Source organism: Eulemur rufifrons, chromosome 8 (assembly GCF_041146395.1).
Source record: "Eulemur rufifrons isolate Redbay chromosome 8, OSU_ERuf_1, whole genome shotgun sequence".
NCBI lineage: Eukaryota > Metazoa > Chordata > Mammalia > Primates > Lemuridae > Eulemur > Eulemur rufifrons.
The window spans coordinates 89,757,316-89,775,726 of NC_090990.1; the positions used below are offsets into that span (position 1 = coordinate 89,757,316).

The following is an 18,411-nucleotide window of genomic DNA, read 5'->3' on the forward strand; positions in this document are numbered from 1 at the left end:
GAGTCGTTTAGATTTTTCCTGTGATATTTCCTGATTTTAAAAACATTGAGTCAGATGGACTGCCAGCTTCTAGCCTGTGTTTTACATTATGTATAATTTCTTGATCATTCAGTGATCATGTTGTATTCACTAATAATTTTATTTGAGGGAAATATGAGATAGTAAAAAATTCCTCCTGAGCTTTTTAATTTGAGCGATCTTGAGCTTTCTAACTTAAGCAATTAGTGATATAACTACCCAAGGTAGAAAATTGGAATGACAGTTTTTGGGGGACAAATAATAGTTAGACATGTTAAATTGAAAATGAAAGCCAGGAGCTTAGTTCTATAAAGAGATTTCAAAAGTCATCAGAATTAGATGGTAACTGAAGTTACAGAACTAAGATACTACAGAGAAAGTACATGTAAAATGAGAAGGAAGATTAATGACAGACCATGGGTAATACCAGTTTCCAGGAAACATGAGGAAAAAGAAGAATGGTGGGGGGAGGGAGAGGCTAGGAAAGTAAGGTAGGAAAAACCAGAGAACTAGAAGAGGAGATTACATAGGAGGGGGAGATCAAGAGAGAGGTTTAAAGATTTATAGTGAGGAAAGTCAATAATGCCTTTGCCAAAATAAGTTTTAGCATCATGATAGCTGCTCATTTCAGATTATTTAGTGGGCTGAAGAGTGACTGGACAAAATTTAACTGACAAATGAATCAGTATCCACAATATATTAAGAAATTAGAGGCCAGGCACAGTGGTTCATGCCTGTAATCCTAGCATTCTGGAAGGCAAAGGTAGGAGGATTGCTTGAGTTTAGGAGTTCAAGACCATCCTGAGCAACAGCAAGACCCCACCTCTACTAAAAACAGAAAAATTAGCTGGGCCCACCTCTACTAAAAACAGAAAAATTAGCTGGGCGTGGTGGTGCAGGCCTGTAGTCTCAGCTACTTGGAAGGCTGAGGCAGGAAGATCACTTGAGCCCAGGAGTTTGAGGCTGCATTGAGCTCTGATGATGCCACTGCACTCTACCCAGGGTGACAGAGTGAGACTGTGTCTCACAAAAAAAAAAAAAAAAAAAAGAGTTGTTCTTTGTGCAAAAAAAACATGTTAAATGTTTTTTAAAAAATTAGAAATCAATAAGAAAAAGACAATCCAAGAGGGGGGGGGAAAAGGACAAAAACATTTATTACATAGAAATATAAATGTTTAACCTCATTACTGATCAAGGAAATGAAAATTAAGACACAAGGAAATGCCATTTTATACTCACAAGTTTGGCAAAAATTAAGATTGATGTGATACCAAGCATTAGTACAAATGTGGATCAGCAGAAACTATCAAATAAAATGAATGAGTAAATTGTGATAAAATCACACATTAGTTTATTCTCAATTTAAGGAATTACAGCTGCATTTAATAGCATAGATAAGTCTTAGAAACAAAGTAATGAGACAAAGCAATCACAGAAAACCATATGTTTAAAAATTTATTTAACAAATGCTTATAAATTACTTGGTGTGTACTAAACACTTTTCTAACTTTATAAATATTGGTATTTAATCCACACATACATTAAAATATGATTTTTTAAAGCTCAAAAATAAGCAAAAGTAATATATTGTACAGGTATACAGATGTGTTTGTGGAAAAAACAGGAATAATCTTAAAATTCAGGGAATGTATAGATAGATAAACAGTATTGATGTAGTTCTGTTTTTAAGTAATATATTTTATTTACCCCAATATATTTAAAATGTTAACTTGTAACCAATATATGTTATTAATGAGATATTTTACATTAATTTTTCATATTAATTCTTCAAAATTTGTCTATTTTTTAACTTAAACACATCTTTTTTTTTTTTTTTTTTTTTTTTTTTTTTTTTTGAGGCAGCGTCTCGCTTTGTTGCCCGGGCTAGAGTGAGTGCCATGGCATCAGCCTAGCTCACAGCAACCTCAAACTCCTGGGCTTAAGTGATCCTCCTGCCTCAGCCTCACAAGTAGCTGGGATGACAGGCATGCGCCACCATGCCTGGCTGATTTTTTCTATGTGTATTTTTAGTTGTCCAGCTGGTTTCTTTCTATTTTTAGTAGAGATGGGGTCTTGCTCTTGCTCAGGCTGGTCTCGAACTCCTGACCTCGAGCTATCCACCCGCCTCAGCCTCCCAGAATGCTAGGATTACAGGCGTGAGCCACCGCACCCGGCCTTAAGTACATCTTAATTCAGAATAAACACATTTGAAATAATAGTCATGTGTGGCAAATGGCTCTCATAAAGGACAGCACAGTTATAAAGAGTGAGCGTTGTCATCTGAATTTAATGGAAAATGGGAAGAATTGGCACATTAGTGCCCAGCTGAAATCCCACTTCTTCCTTAAAGCCTTCTCTGATCCTATCAGCAGAGAATATTTTTTTGCACAGAATTTTTATAAAGCTTCCTTTTAACCTGTTCTGTGTTAGTTTTAACATATCTTTTATTGCTGTTATCAACATATGTGTGCTAGGATCCCTGTGCCATTTCCTTGAGTACTCTTAGTTCTCCTTAGGAATGTTGTAGTTCTTATGTTGACTGGTCTTTCTTTTATTGTGTTGTTTGAAAATAGCAACTATTGCATGTGTTGATAATTTTTTAAAAGATAAAATGATTCTCACACAAAGAAAAAATGAATACATGTTAAAGATTTTATTACATTTAAATCACTAAATTTATAAGGGAATCAGAAAAATCCATTTCAAGGGAGAATTCAAAGTAACACAATAACAAAGTAACGTAGGCAATTAGGAATGCTGAAATAAATTTACAGATAGTTGCAAAATTGGTCAACAGCAACTAGGCAATAATCAATTACATCCCACTGAATATAATTTATTGGTAATTTTATGGACAAGAATTTGACTTATTACTCAGTTACAACATCTTACAGAGTTGTAAAATAAAATAGCTCAAAAAGGTCAAAAGAATGCACTGAAGACAGGATACCAAGTGATCTTTTTTGCCCATTTCAAAATCTTTCACAGTTTTTCCTGACACATGTAAACTTTTATGTGTATCAAATATTACACTAAAAATAGAAGAAAGGATAAAATAATAAGTGTACTATTCTATGTTTCTCTTTCAAGTTGTTTGAAGGGAGGAAGACAAGGGTCTTATCTTGAAAAGGGGATCAGATTTGAAGGAAGGGTTTCTTTGATTTTGTTTTCCCAAATAGGGAAGATTTAAATGTGTATATTGGCTCTGGGAAAGGAGCCAGTGGGGATGCGTGATAGTAGAGGCAACAGTGGGTATTTGGAAGGAGGCGGTACCAATTACTTACAGAATCACAGTGTAGATTTGGAGAAAAGAGAGAATTCTTCTTTGAGATTGAAGGAAGTAGGAAGAACCTAGTCTATAGATTCACCTGGAGTCATAGGGGGGAAAAAAAGTTGAGATTTTCTAAAGAAAAAAAGTATTTATGATAGGTGGCTTAAAGAATACTGTAAAGATTTACTGATTGGAAAGTGAAGGATACCAGGATGAGTAAAAAGATTGCCATGCCAACCTTTTATGTTGTATTAAACACCTATTGTCAAAACATTTCAAGGGACTTTCTTTTTGTTAGGATATAACACAGAGCAACTGCCTTAAATGAGTTTATGGTCTTGATCAGATAAGGTATAAATAGGAGAAAGTAAAGAGATTATAAAGTCATAAAAGTTATTGAGTGATTGGTACAGATAATGTATGAGTTTTTAACAGAATGTAATTTTTTTTAACAACCTGCGCTGCAAATGAAACCTCTGAGATCCACTTCTATCACTGCCTGACAGGTTGCATAGCATTAGACAGGTCCTTTCAATCAGGTTCTTCATATATAAAAAAGGGGGGTAAGACTAGACAGTTTCTAAATTCCTTTCTTGGCAACTGTGAGAAAACTAGAGGACAGTTGACAGTGAACTGGATATATAGGATGCAGGATTTGGATGGGCAGAGATAAGTCTAGAAAATATTAAAGGTGGAAGAAAATGGCATGAATAAAAACATAGGGCTTATTTAGAAGGCAGTGGCTATGTCATTTTGGTTGCATTTACCCTGAGAATTCATGTACATGGAGTAATGAGGTAAAAGTAGGAAAATATATATATTTTTCTCTCCAACTGTAGTTGTCTTAAACATTTTACACATGCATAGTGAACTGTCAGGAAATATTTTTAAATGAGTGACCTTCCATGTTCAGGACAAGTACAACCAAATTACTTTGGGGGATGTGTTATTTTTGTTAGTACAAAGAATGTGGGGAGGGGATAGGAAAGAGTTAACTTTAATTTGTAGTCATATGAACTGTTTCAGAAATCATTTGTTGATCTTTAAAACGTAAGACATTTCTACCAGATTGAGACAATTTTCAAAGTATTTAAGACTCAAATGACAGTAGTTTATCAACCCAAAGCAAGGGGTTATAAACTACTATTAAATAACTTCCCCATTTGAGGGCACTGGCTAGGCTGCCTAAGTTAACTTCTTCAGGCTATAACATAACTTGGAAAATAGATACTGATTGTTGTATAGATTTAAAAACTGAGGTTCAGAGATAAAATAACTGTGTCCATTATGCAACTAGTCAGAGGCAGAGCCAGTTCAAGGGCTTGGCTTCTTTCCATTAAGTCCCATATGTGCTAGATTTTCTAACTCCAGCCTCAAACCGTACTTGAAAATGGTTTTGTAAGAAAACAATTACAAAAAGTCATGTTATTTGCATGTCTGATCCCAACTCTACAGAAACCTAGGTCCCAGTGGTCATGTTTTAGCAAGGCTTCAGTGTATTAATAACAATATATTCTAAATATGGCATACATTAGAATATATCTATAAATGAACTTTCCCCCCTTTACTTTGTCATAATTTTCCAAACTACACAAGTAAGAAAATATTCATTTATCTAATTTTGTTTCAGGTATCTATTTGTCAGATTTAACATACATTGATTCAGCATACCCATCAACTGGCAGCATTCTAGAAAATGAACAAAGATCAAATTTAATGAATAACATCCTTCGAATAATTTCTGATTTACAGCAGTCCTGTGAATACGGTAAGCTTGTGGGGGGATAATGCTAAGCCATTAACATGCTGTGATTCCAGTGATTTATTTATACACACTGATGACCATTTCTCACAAAAAGGGAATATCAATTTTTTTTTTTTTTGAGACAGTGTCTCGCTCTGTTGTCCAGGCTGGAGTGCAGTAGCACAATCATAGCTCACTGCAACCTGAAACTCCTGGGCTCAAGCCATCCTCCTTGCCTCAACCTCCTGAGTAGCTGGGACTATAGGTGCATGCCACCTCACCCAGCTAATCCACCCCCCCACGCCCCCCCAGACAGGGTCTTGCTGTTGCCCAGGCTGGTCTCCAATTCCTGGCCTCCAGCAGTCTTCCCACATCAGCCTCCCAAAGTGCTAATATTACAGGCTTTAGCCACTGCACCTGACCCGTCAATTTCTTATTTCCATCCTAAATGGAAGAAAATAATGGTTATTTTATTTCAGCATTTGCTATTCAGCATCCTGTTTAACACATTCACTGTCACACTAGAAAAAAAATTTTTTCCCTGGGGCCACATTGTTTTATTAAAATAAAATGATCCTTTCTAATTTGTTATTTTTTATCGTTTTCTGTGCGTGAGTTATATGCAACGCAATCCATGTTTTAGGAATTAAATTTTCAATATTCATTGTAACAATAAGAACATCGATAAGTAAGCTTTTTATGAACCAACTGCAAGGTTTTGCTTCACGAGGCCCCGGGGTTAAAACTAGCCTGAGTTAAATACGACTCACATGGCAGTCAATGTGTTAAGATATTGCTTTTAAGGATTTTGAAGTATTTAATATTTAAAATTTTCATTTTTATATTTTGCTCCTTGACATTTTATAACAACTTTGCTCACAGAGCACAGGGCAGTAAGTTTTAATATTACCACCTCATAGTAACTAGTTTACAAATTTTTTTTATTATTTTCATCTCATTTGATCTTCCTGATTTGTAATGTAAATAGTTCTTATATTTTTCAATTAGAGAAGTAGCTGACACCTTTGTGCCTAGTGACAATTGACTAGGTTTCTTGAGTCAGATATTGAGTAAATAATCAATTTGTCTTCAAGGTATATTATGAAATGACATCTATAGCAAGAGCTAAGTAAGGCCAATGATTTATTTACACATGATTAGAAAAAGGGAGTTTTAAAATGTTTAAATGCTTTCAGTTTGATAGGGAATAAAGTTAGCGTAGTTTTATGGGGTTAAAAAACAGTAAGTTTTACATTATCTGATTTATGTCAAGTAAATTTATCTTTTTTTTTTTTTTTTTTTTTTTTTTTGAGACAGAGTCTCACTCTGTTGCCCGGGCTAGAGTGCCGTGGCATCAGCCTAGCTCACAGCAACCTCACACTCCTGGGCTCAAGCTATCCTCCTGCCTCAGCCTCCCAAGTAGCTGGGACTACAGGCATGCGCCACTGTGCCTGGCTAATTTTTCTATATATATTTTTAGCTGTCCATATAATTTCTTTCTATTTTTTTAGTAGAGACGGGGTCTCGCTCTTGCTCTGGCTGGTCTTGAACTCCTGAGCTCAAAACAATCCGCCCACCTCGGCCTCCCAGAGTGCTAGGATTACAGGCGTGAGCCACCGCGCCCAGCCTTAAATTTTTCTTAAAGCTAACATTTATGTGTCTATGCGCTTAAGAAAACCTCAAAAACTTCCTAAAAGTGTATGTGGAGATAGAATTTTACTGAAAGTTAAATCAGATAATCCCTTATTCTGTCCTTTTCTCAATTTTTTAAACATAACATCAAATTTAGTGTTAAATTAATGTTTGAAAGTTAATAGGAGGGGAGGGGAGAAACCATATTTATAAATGGGGGCCAGATTTCTTTAAAAGAAAAATAACTGCCTTCACATCTTATGTTTAGTTGAGGTTTGAATATAAATCACAATGAAGTTCCTAGTTTTTTTCTGTGAAATTTATCAAATACACAGGACTTTGTAATTGAAATTATTTTGTTTTTTTAAAAAAATTGTCTATACAAACAGTATGCAATTGTAATTTTCTAAATTACTTCAGTTTTCACAGTAAAGTTTACCTCAGTAATGTCCTTCTAGAGTTAATTTAAATTTTGGTGCCATGTGGCCTTAATTTCCCTTTAAATTATTTTTCTCAACTTTTAAAGTTCTGGTTATGATGTACTTTCTTGGATAATTATTTATCACCTTTTGCCTAGATATTCCCATGTTGCCTCATGTCCAAAAATATCTGAACTCTGTTCAGTATATAGAAGAACTACAAAAGTTTGTGGAAGACGATAATTACAAGTAGGTTGGATCTTCAAAAGTGGTTTGTATAACTTTTTCCTGTCCTCCGTCCCCATGTATTTAAACATGTAAATCCTACATGGTATCATACCAGTGCCTACTCCAGTGGTACATTTACAGTGGTAAAAGTACTTACATGTATTTCTTTTTAGTCACTTACTATGATTGAACCAGTACACAAATACCTCATCTGTTCTTTTATTAAAAAGTATTTTCTTTCTCAAGTTGTAGAGACTCTAATATATGATAGTTCTAATTTGAATTTCTTCCTTTCCCCCTATGTTTAATCATTGAATCTTTATGGAAATTTATATTTTAATAGAAAATTATTGAAACAGACTACAAAATATAAAAATTACTTTTTAATGCTAATTTTTGACACATCTTTGAGCTTTTTTTTTTGCTTGTTATTAACTGTTTTGTAGACTGAGAGAATATTGAACCTTCTTGTCTTTGAGTAAGAGACATTTCTCCATTATAGAACCACATTTATTCTTCTCCCTGTATTATAGCAAGTCCTTTATTAAAGATTTTTAAAATAAGTGATATCCATTTCTTTCTCCTTAAATCCGCAATATGGCCCAGGACAGGAGGATTTTTAAATTACTAACCTTTTCATCTTATAGTGGTATGCTTTATATCATAACTGCTGGTTTTTTCAAAAGGTGGGAGAATAAAGAGCTTATCTTGAGGCTTCTCATTTTTCTTTTAGTTCCATTTGTTAATTTTAAAAAAGTTTTCTTAGCTTTCTGATGCCAGTTGTTCCCAAGCTTTCAAATTGAATTTTGTGTTCCATAAATATTTTTTCTAATAAAAGGTCATGTTTTATAAATTCATCAAAGTGAAAGACAGATTATTTTTCAATATCAATGTATTATATAAAAAATTTTTTAGCTGCTTTGGTAATGATTATGAACTTCTTTGTTCCATAGGTTTCAACAATTTTTTTTTTAATTCTGCAGGACAGAATTAGTCCTAACAAAAGGCTAGAAATTATGGAAAGCAACTAGAAATAACTTTTCTTCAAATATTAAATATATTAAGAAGCTCTGGTTATATACTTAAATGTATCTAAATTTTTACTAATGTTCAAAAATACCTTTATCTTCTCCCTCACACCATAATATTAATTCTTTATATTTCCATATCAATTTTGATTTCACAAAATGCATTTACATGCTTACTCACTTGAAAATGTACGAGGTCAATGGGTGGGCTTTTTAGGCTGGAGTTGTTTTACAAATCTATTTCTTTATCTGGCTCAAGAAACTCATCATTGAATTTAAAAGAACTTAAAGTTTTAACAGGTAGAAGCAAAGTCTAACAAAATTTTTCATAATTAGAGCAGACTGAATTTTTACTACCATAAAAATTTAGTATTTATTGAATCTGATTACTTTGTGAAAGGATAGACTTGAAGACTTTAAGTTGTTCTAATAGTCCATAAACTGACATATTATATGATACCTTCATTTTTATAGGAAAGGTGATGCTGTTATATTCATTTTTGTTTTCGTGAGTAGCTAGAATTAAAGCAGCCTTCCCATTATATTTAATAAATATTTCTTACGTTTTTGCTATAAGCTAGTTACTGGGCTAGTTGCTGGGATTATAAAAATAAGATTTTGTTCTTGCCTTAAGAAGCTCAGTCTAATGCATGACACGTCCATAAAACAGATGATAAACAGAACTGTGATGGAGATATGCCCAGGGTGCTGTGGAAGCATAGATAAGGGGAGACCTAACCCAGCTTTACTAGGAAAAGTAAAGAAACAGCTTCAAGAGACAGTGTAACCTGAGGCTGAATCTTAATAGGTGAGTAGGAGTTAGCCCCACATGAAGGGTAAGGAAAGGCATGCTGAGGATGGAATGATCAAAGGACTGGGGTGAGAAATAGTGTGTTTCTTTGGGGAACTACAAGTCACTGGTGTTCTTAGGGCATCATATGGGAGACTGCAGAAGATAGATTGTTTTTCTAAGGATGCACTTGTGTTGCTTGAGCCTACTAATTAAACGTTGTTGATTCGAGCATCTCAAGGTGTCATTAAAATTATTAGAAAATATGTCAGAAAAAAACATTTTGATGGAAAAATGTTTTTTATGATGAAAAAGAAATTTTTTTTTTTTTTTTTTTTTTTGAGACAGAGTCTCGCTCTGTTGCCCAGACTAGAGTGCAGTGGCGTCAGCCTAGCTCACAGCAACCTCAAACTCCTGGGCTCAAGCAATCCTTCTGCCTCAGCCTCCCGAGTAGCTGGGACTACAGGCATGCGCCACCATGCGTGGCTAATTTTTTCTATATATATTTTTAGTTGTCCAGCTAGTTTCTTTCTATTTTTAGTAGAGATGGGGTCTCGCTCTTGCTCAGGCTGGTCTTGAACTCCTGACCTCAAGCGATCCTCCCGCATCGGCCTCCCAGAGTGCTAGCATTACAGGTGTGAGCCACCGCGCCCAGCCTACATGTTACCTCTTGATATAAGCACACAACATACAATGATCAAATCAGGGTAACTGGGACATGATTCACCTGAAACATTCATCTTTGCTTTATTTTAGGAGCATTTGAAAATTTCTGGCTATTCTGTAGTACAGTAAACTATTGTCAACTATAGTTGCCCCATTGTACCACTGAACATCAGAATTTCTGCCTTCTATTAAATAGAATTACCCCTTCACCAACATCTCTTCATTACCCCTTCCCACCACCCTTACCAATCTCTAGTAGCCACCATTGTATTCACTACTTCCTTGAGATCTATTTTTTTTTTTAGGTCCCATATAATGAGTGTGAAAATGAAATATTTGTCTTTCTGTGCCTGGTTTATTTCACTTAAAATAATGTCCTCCAGATCTGTCCATGTTTCTGCAAATGACAAAATTTCCTTCTTTTTCATGGCTAAATAATATTCCATTGTGTACATAAACCACATCTTTTTTATCCATTTGTCCTTTGATAGACCCTTAAGCTGATTCCATATTTTAGCTGTTGTGAATAATGCCGCAATAAACACTGAAGTGCAAATATCTTCTGGTTACGTTTTATGTCTTTGCCTCACCCAAGCAAGGTTTAGAGGCATGCCCTTCCCCTCTACAATTCTCACCATCTGTGTGACCCTTAGTTGTGAGTTTGTCCCCCCCAACCCCCTAATCCCTGGAGAATATTACTACCATGTGAGCACCATAGTGTTGATCAGTTAATACCAATTTGATGGCGAGTATATGTGTAGACTGTTCCTCCGATCTTGTGATATCTCACTGTGGATAATGGGCTCAAGCTCAATCCAGGAAAATATAAGAGGTGCTAAATCACTGTCATTTCTTACAATTGAGTAATATTCCATTGTATACATATACCAAATTTTAGTAATCCACTCATGAATTGATGAGCAGTTGGGTTGTTTCCACATCCTTGCAATAGTGAATTGTGCTGCCATAAACATTCGGGTGCAGATGTCCTTATTATAGAATGTCTTTTGCTCTTTTGGGTAGATGCCTCATAGTGCTATTGCTGGATCAAACGGTATTTCTATTTTTAGCTCTTTGAGGTATCTCCAGATTCTTTTCCACAGAGATTGCACCAATTTGCAGTCCCACCAACAGTGTAAGAGTGTTCCTGTCTCTCCACATCCTCGCCAGGATTTGTTGTTTCGGGATTTTTTTGGTAGAGGCTAATCTCACTGGGGTTAGGTGATATCTCATTGTGGTTTTTATTTCTCTGATGACTAGAGATGTTGAGCATTGTTTTATATGTTTGCTGGCCATTATTCTGTCTTCTTTTGAAAAGTTTCTGTTCATTTCCTTTGCCCATTTATTGATGGGGTTGTTTGATTTTTTCTTGTTGATTTTTTTTTTTAAGTTCTAGATAGATTCTTGTTATCAGCCCTTTGTCTGATGTGTAGAGAGCAAATATTTTCTCTCATTCTGTAGGCTGTCTATTCCCTCTAATAAGTTTCCTTGGCTGTGCAAAAGCTTTTTAATTTGATCAGATCCCATTTATTTATTTTTGTTGCTGCAGTGATTCCTTTGGGGGTCTTGTTCAAAAATTCTTTGCCTAGGCCGATGTCACAAAGGGTCTTCCCAATATCTTCTTCTAGAATTCTTAAGGTTTCATGCCTTAGGTTTAAGTCTGTTATCCATCTTGAATTGATTTTTGTGAGAGGTGAGAGGTGGGGATCCAGTTTCAATCTTCTGCATGTAGCTATCCAGTTTTCCCAGCACCATTTGTTGAAAAGAGATTCTTTTCCCCAATGTATATTTTTGTCTTTTTTTGTCAAAGATTAGATTACCATATGCAGATGGTTTCATCTCCAGATTCTCATTCCTGTTCCAAAGGTTTATGTCTCTATTCTTGTGCCAATACCATGCTGTTTTAGTTACTATAGCCTTGTAGTACAACTTGAAGTCTGGTAGACTGATACCTCCTAGTTTGTTCTTTTTACTTAAGATTGCTTTAGCTATACAAGGTCTTCTCTGGTTCCATACAAAGCATAGAACTATTTATTCTAGATCTGTAAAGAATGATGATGGTACTTTGGTAGGGATTGCATTAATTCTGTAGATCACTTTAGGTAGTATGGACGTTTTAACGACATTGATTCTACCAATCCATGAGCAAGGTAGATTTTTCCATCTGTTTACATCGTCTATAATTTCTTTTCTTAGTCTCTTGTAGTTCTCTCTGTATGTCTCTCACATCTTTCGTTAAATATATTCCTAGATATTTAATTTTCTTTGAGGCTATTGTAAAAGGTATTGCATTTTTTTTAATTCTTATTTCAGCATATCGTGGGGGTACAAAAGTTTAGGTTACGTATATTGCCCTTTCTCCCCCGCCCTCCCCCCTGAGTCAGAGCTTCAAATGTGTCCATCCCCTAGACAGTGTGCATCGCACTCATTATGTATGTATACACCCATCCCCGCCCCCACCCACATCTGCCCGACACCTGATCAATGTTTTTCCTAAATGTGCTCTTAGGTGATGATCAGTGAAACCAATTTGATGGTGAGTACATGTGGTGCTTATTTTTCCATTCTTGGGATACTTCACTTAATAGAATGGGTTCCAACTCTTTCCAGGAAAATACAAGAGGTGCTATGTCACCATTATTTCTTGTAGATGAGTAGTACTCCATGGTATACATATACCACATTTTATTAATCCACTCATGTATTGATGGACACTTCGGTTGTTTCCACATCTTCGCAATTGTGAATTGTGCTGCTGTAAACATTCGGGTGCAGATATTTTTGTTATAGAATGTCTTTTGTTCTTTTGGGTAGATGCCCAATAATGGGATTGCTGGATCAAATGGTAGGTCTACTTGTATCTGTTTAAGGTATCTCTATATTGCTTTCCACAGAGGTTGCACTAGTTTGCAGTCCCACCAGCAGTGTATGAGTGTTCCTGTCTCTCTGCATCCACGCCAGCATTTGTTGTTGTGAGACATTTTGACAAAGGCCATTCTCACTGGAGTTAAGTGATATCTCATTGTGGTTTTGATTTGCATTTCCCTGATGATTAGAGATGTTGAGCATCTTTTCATATGTTTGTTGGCCATTCTTTTGTCTTCTTTTGAAAAATTTCTGTTCATGTCCTTTGCCCACTTTTTGATAGGGTTGTTTGATTTTTTCCTTGCTGATTTTCCTGAGTTCTAAATAGATTCTCGTTATCAGTCCTTTATCAGATGTGCAGCATGCAAAAACTTTTTCCCATTCTGTAGGTTGTCTATTTACTCTCGTGACAATTTCTTTGGCTGTGCAGAAGCTTTTTAATTTAATCAGGTCCCATTTATTTAGTTTTGTTGTTGCTGTCATTGCCTTTGGGATCTTCTTCATAAATTCTTTGCCTAGGCCAATGTCTTCCTACATTTTCTTCTAGAATTCTAATAGTCTCACTCCTAAGGTTTAAGTCTATTATCCACCATGATTTGATTTTTGTGAGAGGTGAAAGGTGTGGGTCCTGTTCCAGTCTTCTACATGTGGCTATCCAGTTTTCCCAGCACCGTTTATTGAATAAGGAGTCTTTTCCCCAGAGTATGTTTTTGTTTGCCTTGTCAAAGATTAGATGGCTATATGAGGATGGTTTTATATCTGGATTCTCAATTCTGTTCCACTGGTCTGTGTCCCTGTTCTTGTGCCAATACCAAGCTGTTTTAATAATCACAGCCTTGTAGTATAGTTTGAAGTCTGGTAAATTAATACTTTGTATTTTGTTCTTACTGCTTAAAATTGCTTTTGCTGAACAGGGTCTTCTCTGATTCCATACAAAGTGTAAAATTATTTTTTCTATATCTGAAAAATGATGTTGATAAATTAATAGGGATTGCATTGAATCTGTGGATCACTTTGGGTAGTATAGACATTTTAACAATGTTGATTCTTCCGATCCTTGAGCATGGTATGGTTTTCCACCTGTTTATGTGCTCTGTGATTTCCTTCCTCAGTGTTTCATAGTTCTCCCTGTAGAAGTCTTTTACCTCCTTAGTTAAATGTATTCCTAGGTACTTTATTTTCTTTGTTGCTATTGTAAAGGTTATTGAGTCTTTGATTTGGTTCTCAGTTTTACTGTTATTGGCATATATAAATTCCTCTGATTTGTGTGTATTGATTTTGTATCCTGAGACTCTAGTGATTTCATGTATCAGTTTCAGGAGTCTCTTGGTTGAATCCTTGGGGTTTTCTAGATATGATATCATATCATCCACAAAGAGTGAGAGTTTGATCTCTTCTGTCCCCCTTTGGACACCCTTGATTCTGCTCTCTTGCCTGATTGCTCTCGCAAGGGCTTCCAGCCTTACGTTGAATAGCAGTGGGGACAGTGGGCAAACCTTGTCTGGTTCCAGTTCTAAGTGGGAAGGCTTTCAGTTTTTCCTCATTCAGTATGATCTTGGCTGTGGGTTTGTCATATATGGCTTGTATCATTTTTAGGTAGGCCCTGTCTATGCCTGTTTTGTTAAGCATTCTTATCATAAAAGGGTGTTGAATTTTGTCAAATGTTTTTTCTGCATCTATTGAGAGGATCATATGGTCTTTGTTTTTGCTTCTATTTATGTGGTGTATCACATATATAGATTTCTATATGTTGAACCATCCCTGCATCTCTGGGATGAAGCCCACTTGGTCGTGATGGATTATTTTCTTGATAAGCACCTGGATTCGATTTGCCAGGATTTTATTGAGAATTTTTGCATCTGTATTCATGAGGGAATTGGTCTGTAGTTTTTTATTTTTGTTGTGTCCTTTCCTGGTTTTGGTGTTAGATTTATGTTGGCTTCATAAAATGTGTTGGAGAGGATTCCATCTTTCTTGATATTGTGGAATAACTTTTGTAGGATAGGCACCAGTTCTTTGTAGGTGTGGTAAAATTCGGGTGTGAAGCCATCTGGTCCTGGGCTTTTCTTTTGGGGGAGGTTTTTATTGCTGTTTCGATTTCAGTTCTTGATATTGGTCTGTTCAGGAATTCTATTTCTTCCTGGTTGAGCCTAAGGAGGTTGTGTGTTTCTAAAAATTTTTGCCCATTTCCTCCACATTTTCTAGTTTGTGTGCATAAAGGTTTTTGTAGAATTCATAGATGATATCTTGTATCTCTGTGGCATCAGTTATAATTTCTCCTTTCATGTTCCTGTTGGAGGTTATTAGAGATTTTTCTTTTCTGGTCTTAGTCTAGCCAAAAGCGTGTCGATTTTGTTTATCTTTTCAAAGAACCAACTTTTTGTTTTATTAATCTCCCGTATGGTTTTCCTGTTGTGCACTTTATTTAGTTCTGATTTGATCTTATTAATTTCACTCCTTGTGCTGGGTTTGGGATCAGTCTGTTCTTCTTTCTCCAGCTCGTTGAGTCTATTAATTAGGTTGTCTATTTGTAAATTTTATATCTTTTTGATATAGGCATTTATGGAAATAAACTTTCCTCTCAGTACTGCTTTAGCTGTGTCCCACAAATTTTGATAACTTGTGTCTCCTTTGTCATTTAGTTCAAAGAATCTTTTGATTTCTATCTTGATTTCCTCATTTATGAAATGATCGTTCAGGAGAAGGTTGTTTAACTTCCACAACTTTGAGTAGAAATGAGAATTTCTGTTAGGGTTGATTTCTACTTTTATTCCACTGTGATCTGAGAAGATGCATGGTATAATTTCTATTTTTTTAAATTTTTTAAGACATGCTTTGTGTCCTAGGATATGGTCAATCTTAGAATGTCCCATGAGCTGATGAGAAGAACGTATATTCAGTGGAGTTTGGATAGAATGTCCTGTAAATGTCAGTCAGGCCATTTGTTCTAGCGTTCTGTTTAAGTCCATTATTTCTTTGTTTATTTTCTGTTTGGAGGATCTGTCCTGTGCTGTCAGCGGGGTGTTGAAGTCTCTGGCTATTATGGTGTTTCTGTTTATCATTTGGTTTAGTTCAAGTAGGGTTTGCTTTATGAATCTGGGCACACCTAAGTTGGGTGCATACATATTAAGTATAGTTATGTCTTCTTGTTGAACTGTACCCTTCACCATTATATAGTGACCATCTTTGTCTCTCATTACTTTTGTTGATGTAAAAACTAAGTTATCTGAAATTAAAACCGCCACGCCAGCCTTCTTTTGGCTTCCATTTGCTTGAAATATCGATTTCCATCCCTTTATTTTCAGTCTAGATGCATCTTTGCAATGAGTTTCCGGCAGACAACAGATACTTGGCTTGTTTTTTTATCCATTGGGCCAGCCTATGTCTCTTGAGTGAGGAGTTCAAGTCATTCACATTTATTGAGAGAACTGATAGATGGGGCAGATTTCTGTTCATCCTGTTGGGTAGAACTTCATTGCTACGTTTTCTCCCTTGGGCCATTGTGGTATCTGGCCTTTGATCTTTAGCTTTTGAGTAGTTTTACATTTCTGAGTGTTTCTTGTGCTGGTCCATGTGCAACTCTGTTTTAAGTACTTCTTGGAGGGCTGGTCTTGTCTTGGTTAATTCCCTCAGTCTTTGTTTATCTGAGAATTTTTAATTTCTCCTTCATATACAAAACTTAGCTTTGCTGGGTACAAGATTCTAGGCTGGCCATTATTCTGTTGTAAGGTTTCAGTTGAAAAATCTGGCATTATTTGGATGGGCTTTCCATTGTATGTTACTTGTTTCTTTCGCCTTACAGCTAGAAGAAGCGCCTCTTTAGTGGATATTTTGGTCAGTCTAATGACTGCATCATGTGGTGTCTTCCTATTTGCAATGAACCTCCCAGGAGTCCTTTGGGCTTCTTGTACTTGTATATCTAGATTTTTTGCAAGGCCTGGGAAATTTTCCTCAATTATCTCTTCAAATAGCTTCTACCCTTGCATATTTTCTTCTTCCCCCTCAGGAATGCCCATAACTCTCACGTTAGGCTTCTTCACATAATCCCACATTTCTTGCAGACTCTGGTCTTTTCTCTTATTTCTTTGCTCTATCTCTGTGACTGACTTATTTAATTGAAAGGTGTTATCTTCTATCTCTGAGATTCTTTCTTCTGTTTGATCTACCCTGCAATTGAGGCTTTTCACTGTGTTTTGTAGTTCCCTGAATAAATTCTTCATTTCCAGGAGTTCGGATGATGTTTCTTTAATATTTCAATTTCTTTAGTGAATTTTTCTTCCAAGTCCTGGATTTTTTTTGTGTGTGGTTTCTTTGTGTTGGTTATCCATTTTTTCTTGCATATTGTTCAGTTTTCTGATGATCCATGTTTGAAATTCTTCTTCTGTCATTTTGTTGTTCTGAGTTTGGTTAATGTCCATTGCTAGAGAGGTGGTGTTTCTCTTTGGGGGTGTGTTTTCCGTTTGATCTTTCATACTTCCGGAGTTCTTTCACTGATTCCTTCCCATCTGGATCAGCTGCTGCTTCCTGCCTTTAGATTTTCGTTTGGATGATGACACACCCTGTTTAGTCTCTGAGGCACTAGGTGGTGTTTGTGGGTGAGATTTGACCACACCCTATATGATGAGTTAGTAGATGCAGTAAAAGGGTGTGCAGAATGACCTCCCTGTCAGTAGGTGGCGCTTGATGGGAGGGGCAGGCTGCAGTGTTGTTTTGGGGTCCTGTAATCAGCTCTCGTTCCTCTGGAGAGACACTCCAGTGCCTCACATGGTGGGTGGGGCCTGGAACTTCCAGGTGTGTCCTTATTCTGCACCTCAGTGGGGGCAGGTCAGGGAGTGAGTCTGGGCAGAACTGGATTGGGTGAGCCTGCCCTCTAGCTCCACAAATGCTGTTAGCAGGAGTCAAAGGTCTGTTCTTTGCCTCTGGGCAAAGCTGCCAGGGAGGGGCTGGAATGGCCCCTCTCAGCAGGAAAGTCTGGGGGTCGGGGGAGGGTTGTGTGAGACCTACAGTCTAGAGCAGGCCTTGCTCCTTTCTACCCTCCCCTATTCTGCAGTTTCTCCAGGGCCTCTGCCAGCAGGCAGGACCTCAAGCCAGTGGATCTACCCTGGCTGTTATGCAGGCCAGGAGGTTCGTTGCCCAGGATCGCAGCCTGGGCTGGGCGCACAGCCTTCCTGTGAGAGGAGGGTTGCCCCTCAAGCACGCTGATCTGCCCCTGAAGGCACACACACTCAGTAGGGTCGTTCACAAATAACCCTTCTGTGCCCCAGGGCAATGTGATGGAGACCTGGGTGTACGGGATCTGGTCTGCAGGCCTGTCCCCTGGGCCCTGGAGATCAATCCCTGACCCTTCCAGGGAGAGGAGTGTTGGTCTCAAGTCACCCAGGGGGTGCCCAGGCTGGATCGGTGTCTCTCCGCCTCAGGATTTGCCCTGCTCTCCTGGAGTCACCAGGCAAGCAGCACCTGGGAGGGTAGGTGGGTAGGGAGCTCGGAATCTGAGTACCCCTCAGTCTACTGTAGGTCCCCAAAAGGAGAGATCCCGTTCCCTGCAGATGTCTCCGGGTGGTGGCTAAATTGTCTGTCTCGGCAGTGGCCAGTAGGCAAAGGGGGAAGGGAGAATGAAGCAATATGGCGCCTACCAATGGGCTCGGGTCTGCGGACCAGGAGGTGCCCCGAGGGAGCTGGGAGCCTGGTGCCCTGTCCGCAAGAGGCTCACAGCTCACGGCTCACTGGCGGCGGCCGTCTCTGGGCTGGTG

The 18,411-nt window shown here is 37.3% G+C and overlaps 1 protein-coding gene across 1 annotated transcript in view; it reads left to right on the forward strand.

Annotated features, from left to right (window-relative positions):
- RALGPS2 (Ral GEF with PH domain and SH3 binding motif 2) overlaps window positions 1-18,411 on the forward strand; it is a 158,237-nt gene that overhangs the window by 110,709 nt on the left and 29,117 nt on the right. The window contains exons 9-10 of the mRNA XM_069478396.1: window positions 4,920-5,057; window positions 7,243-7,333. Of these exons, the coding sequence (XP_069334497.1) occupies window positions 4,920-5,057; window positions 7,243-7,333 (229 nt within the window). The remainder of the gene's footprint in view (window positions 1-4,919; window positions 5,058-7,242; window positions 7,334-18,411) is intronic.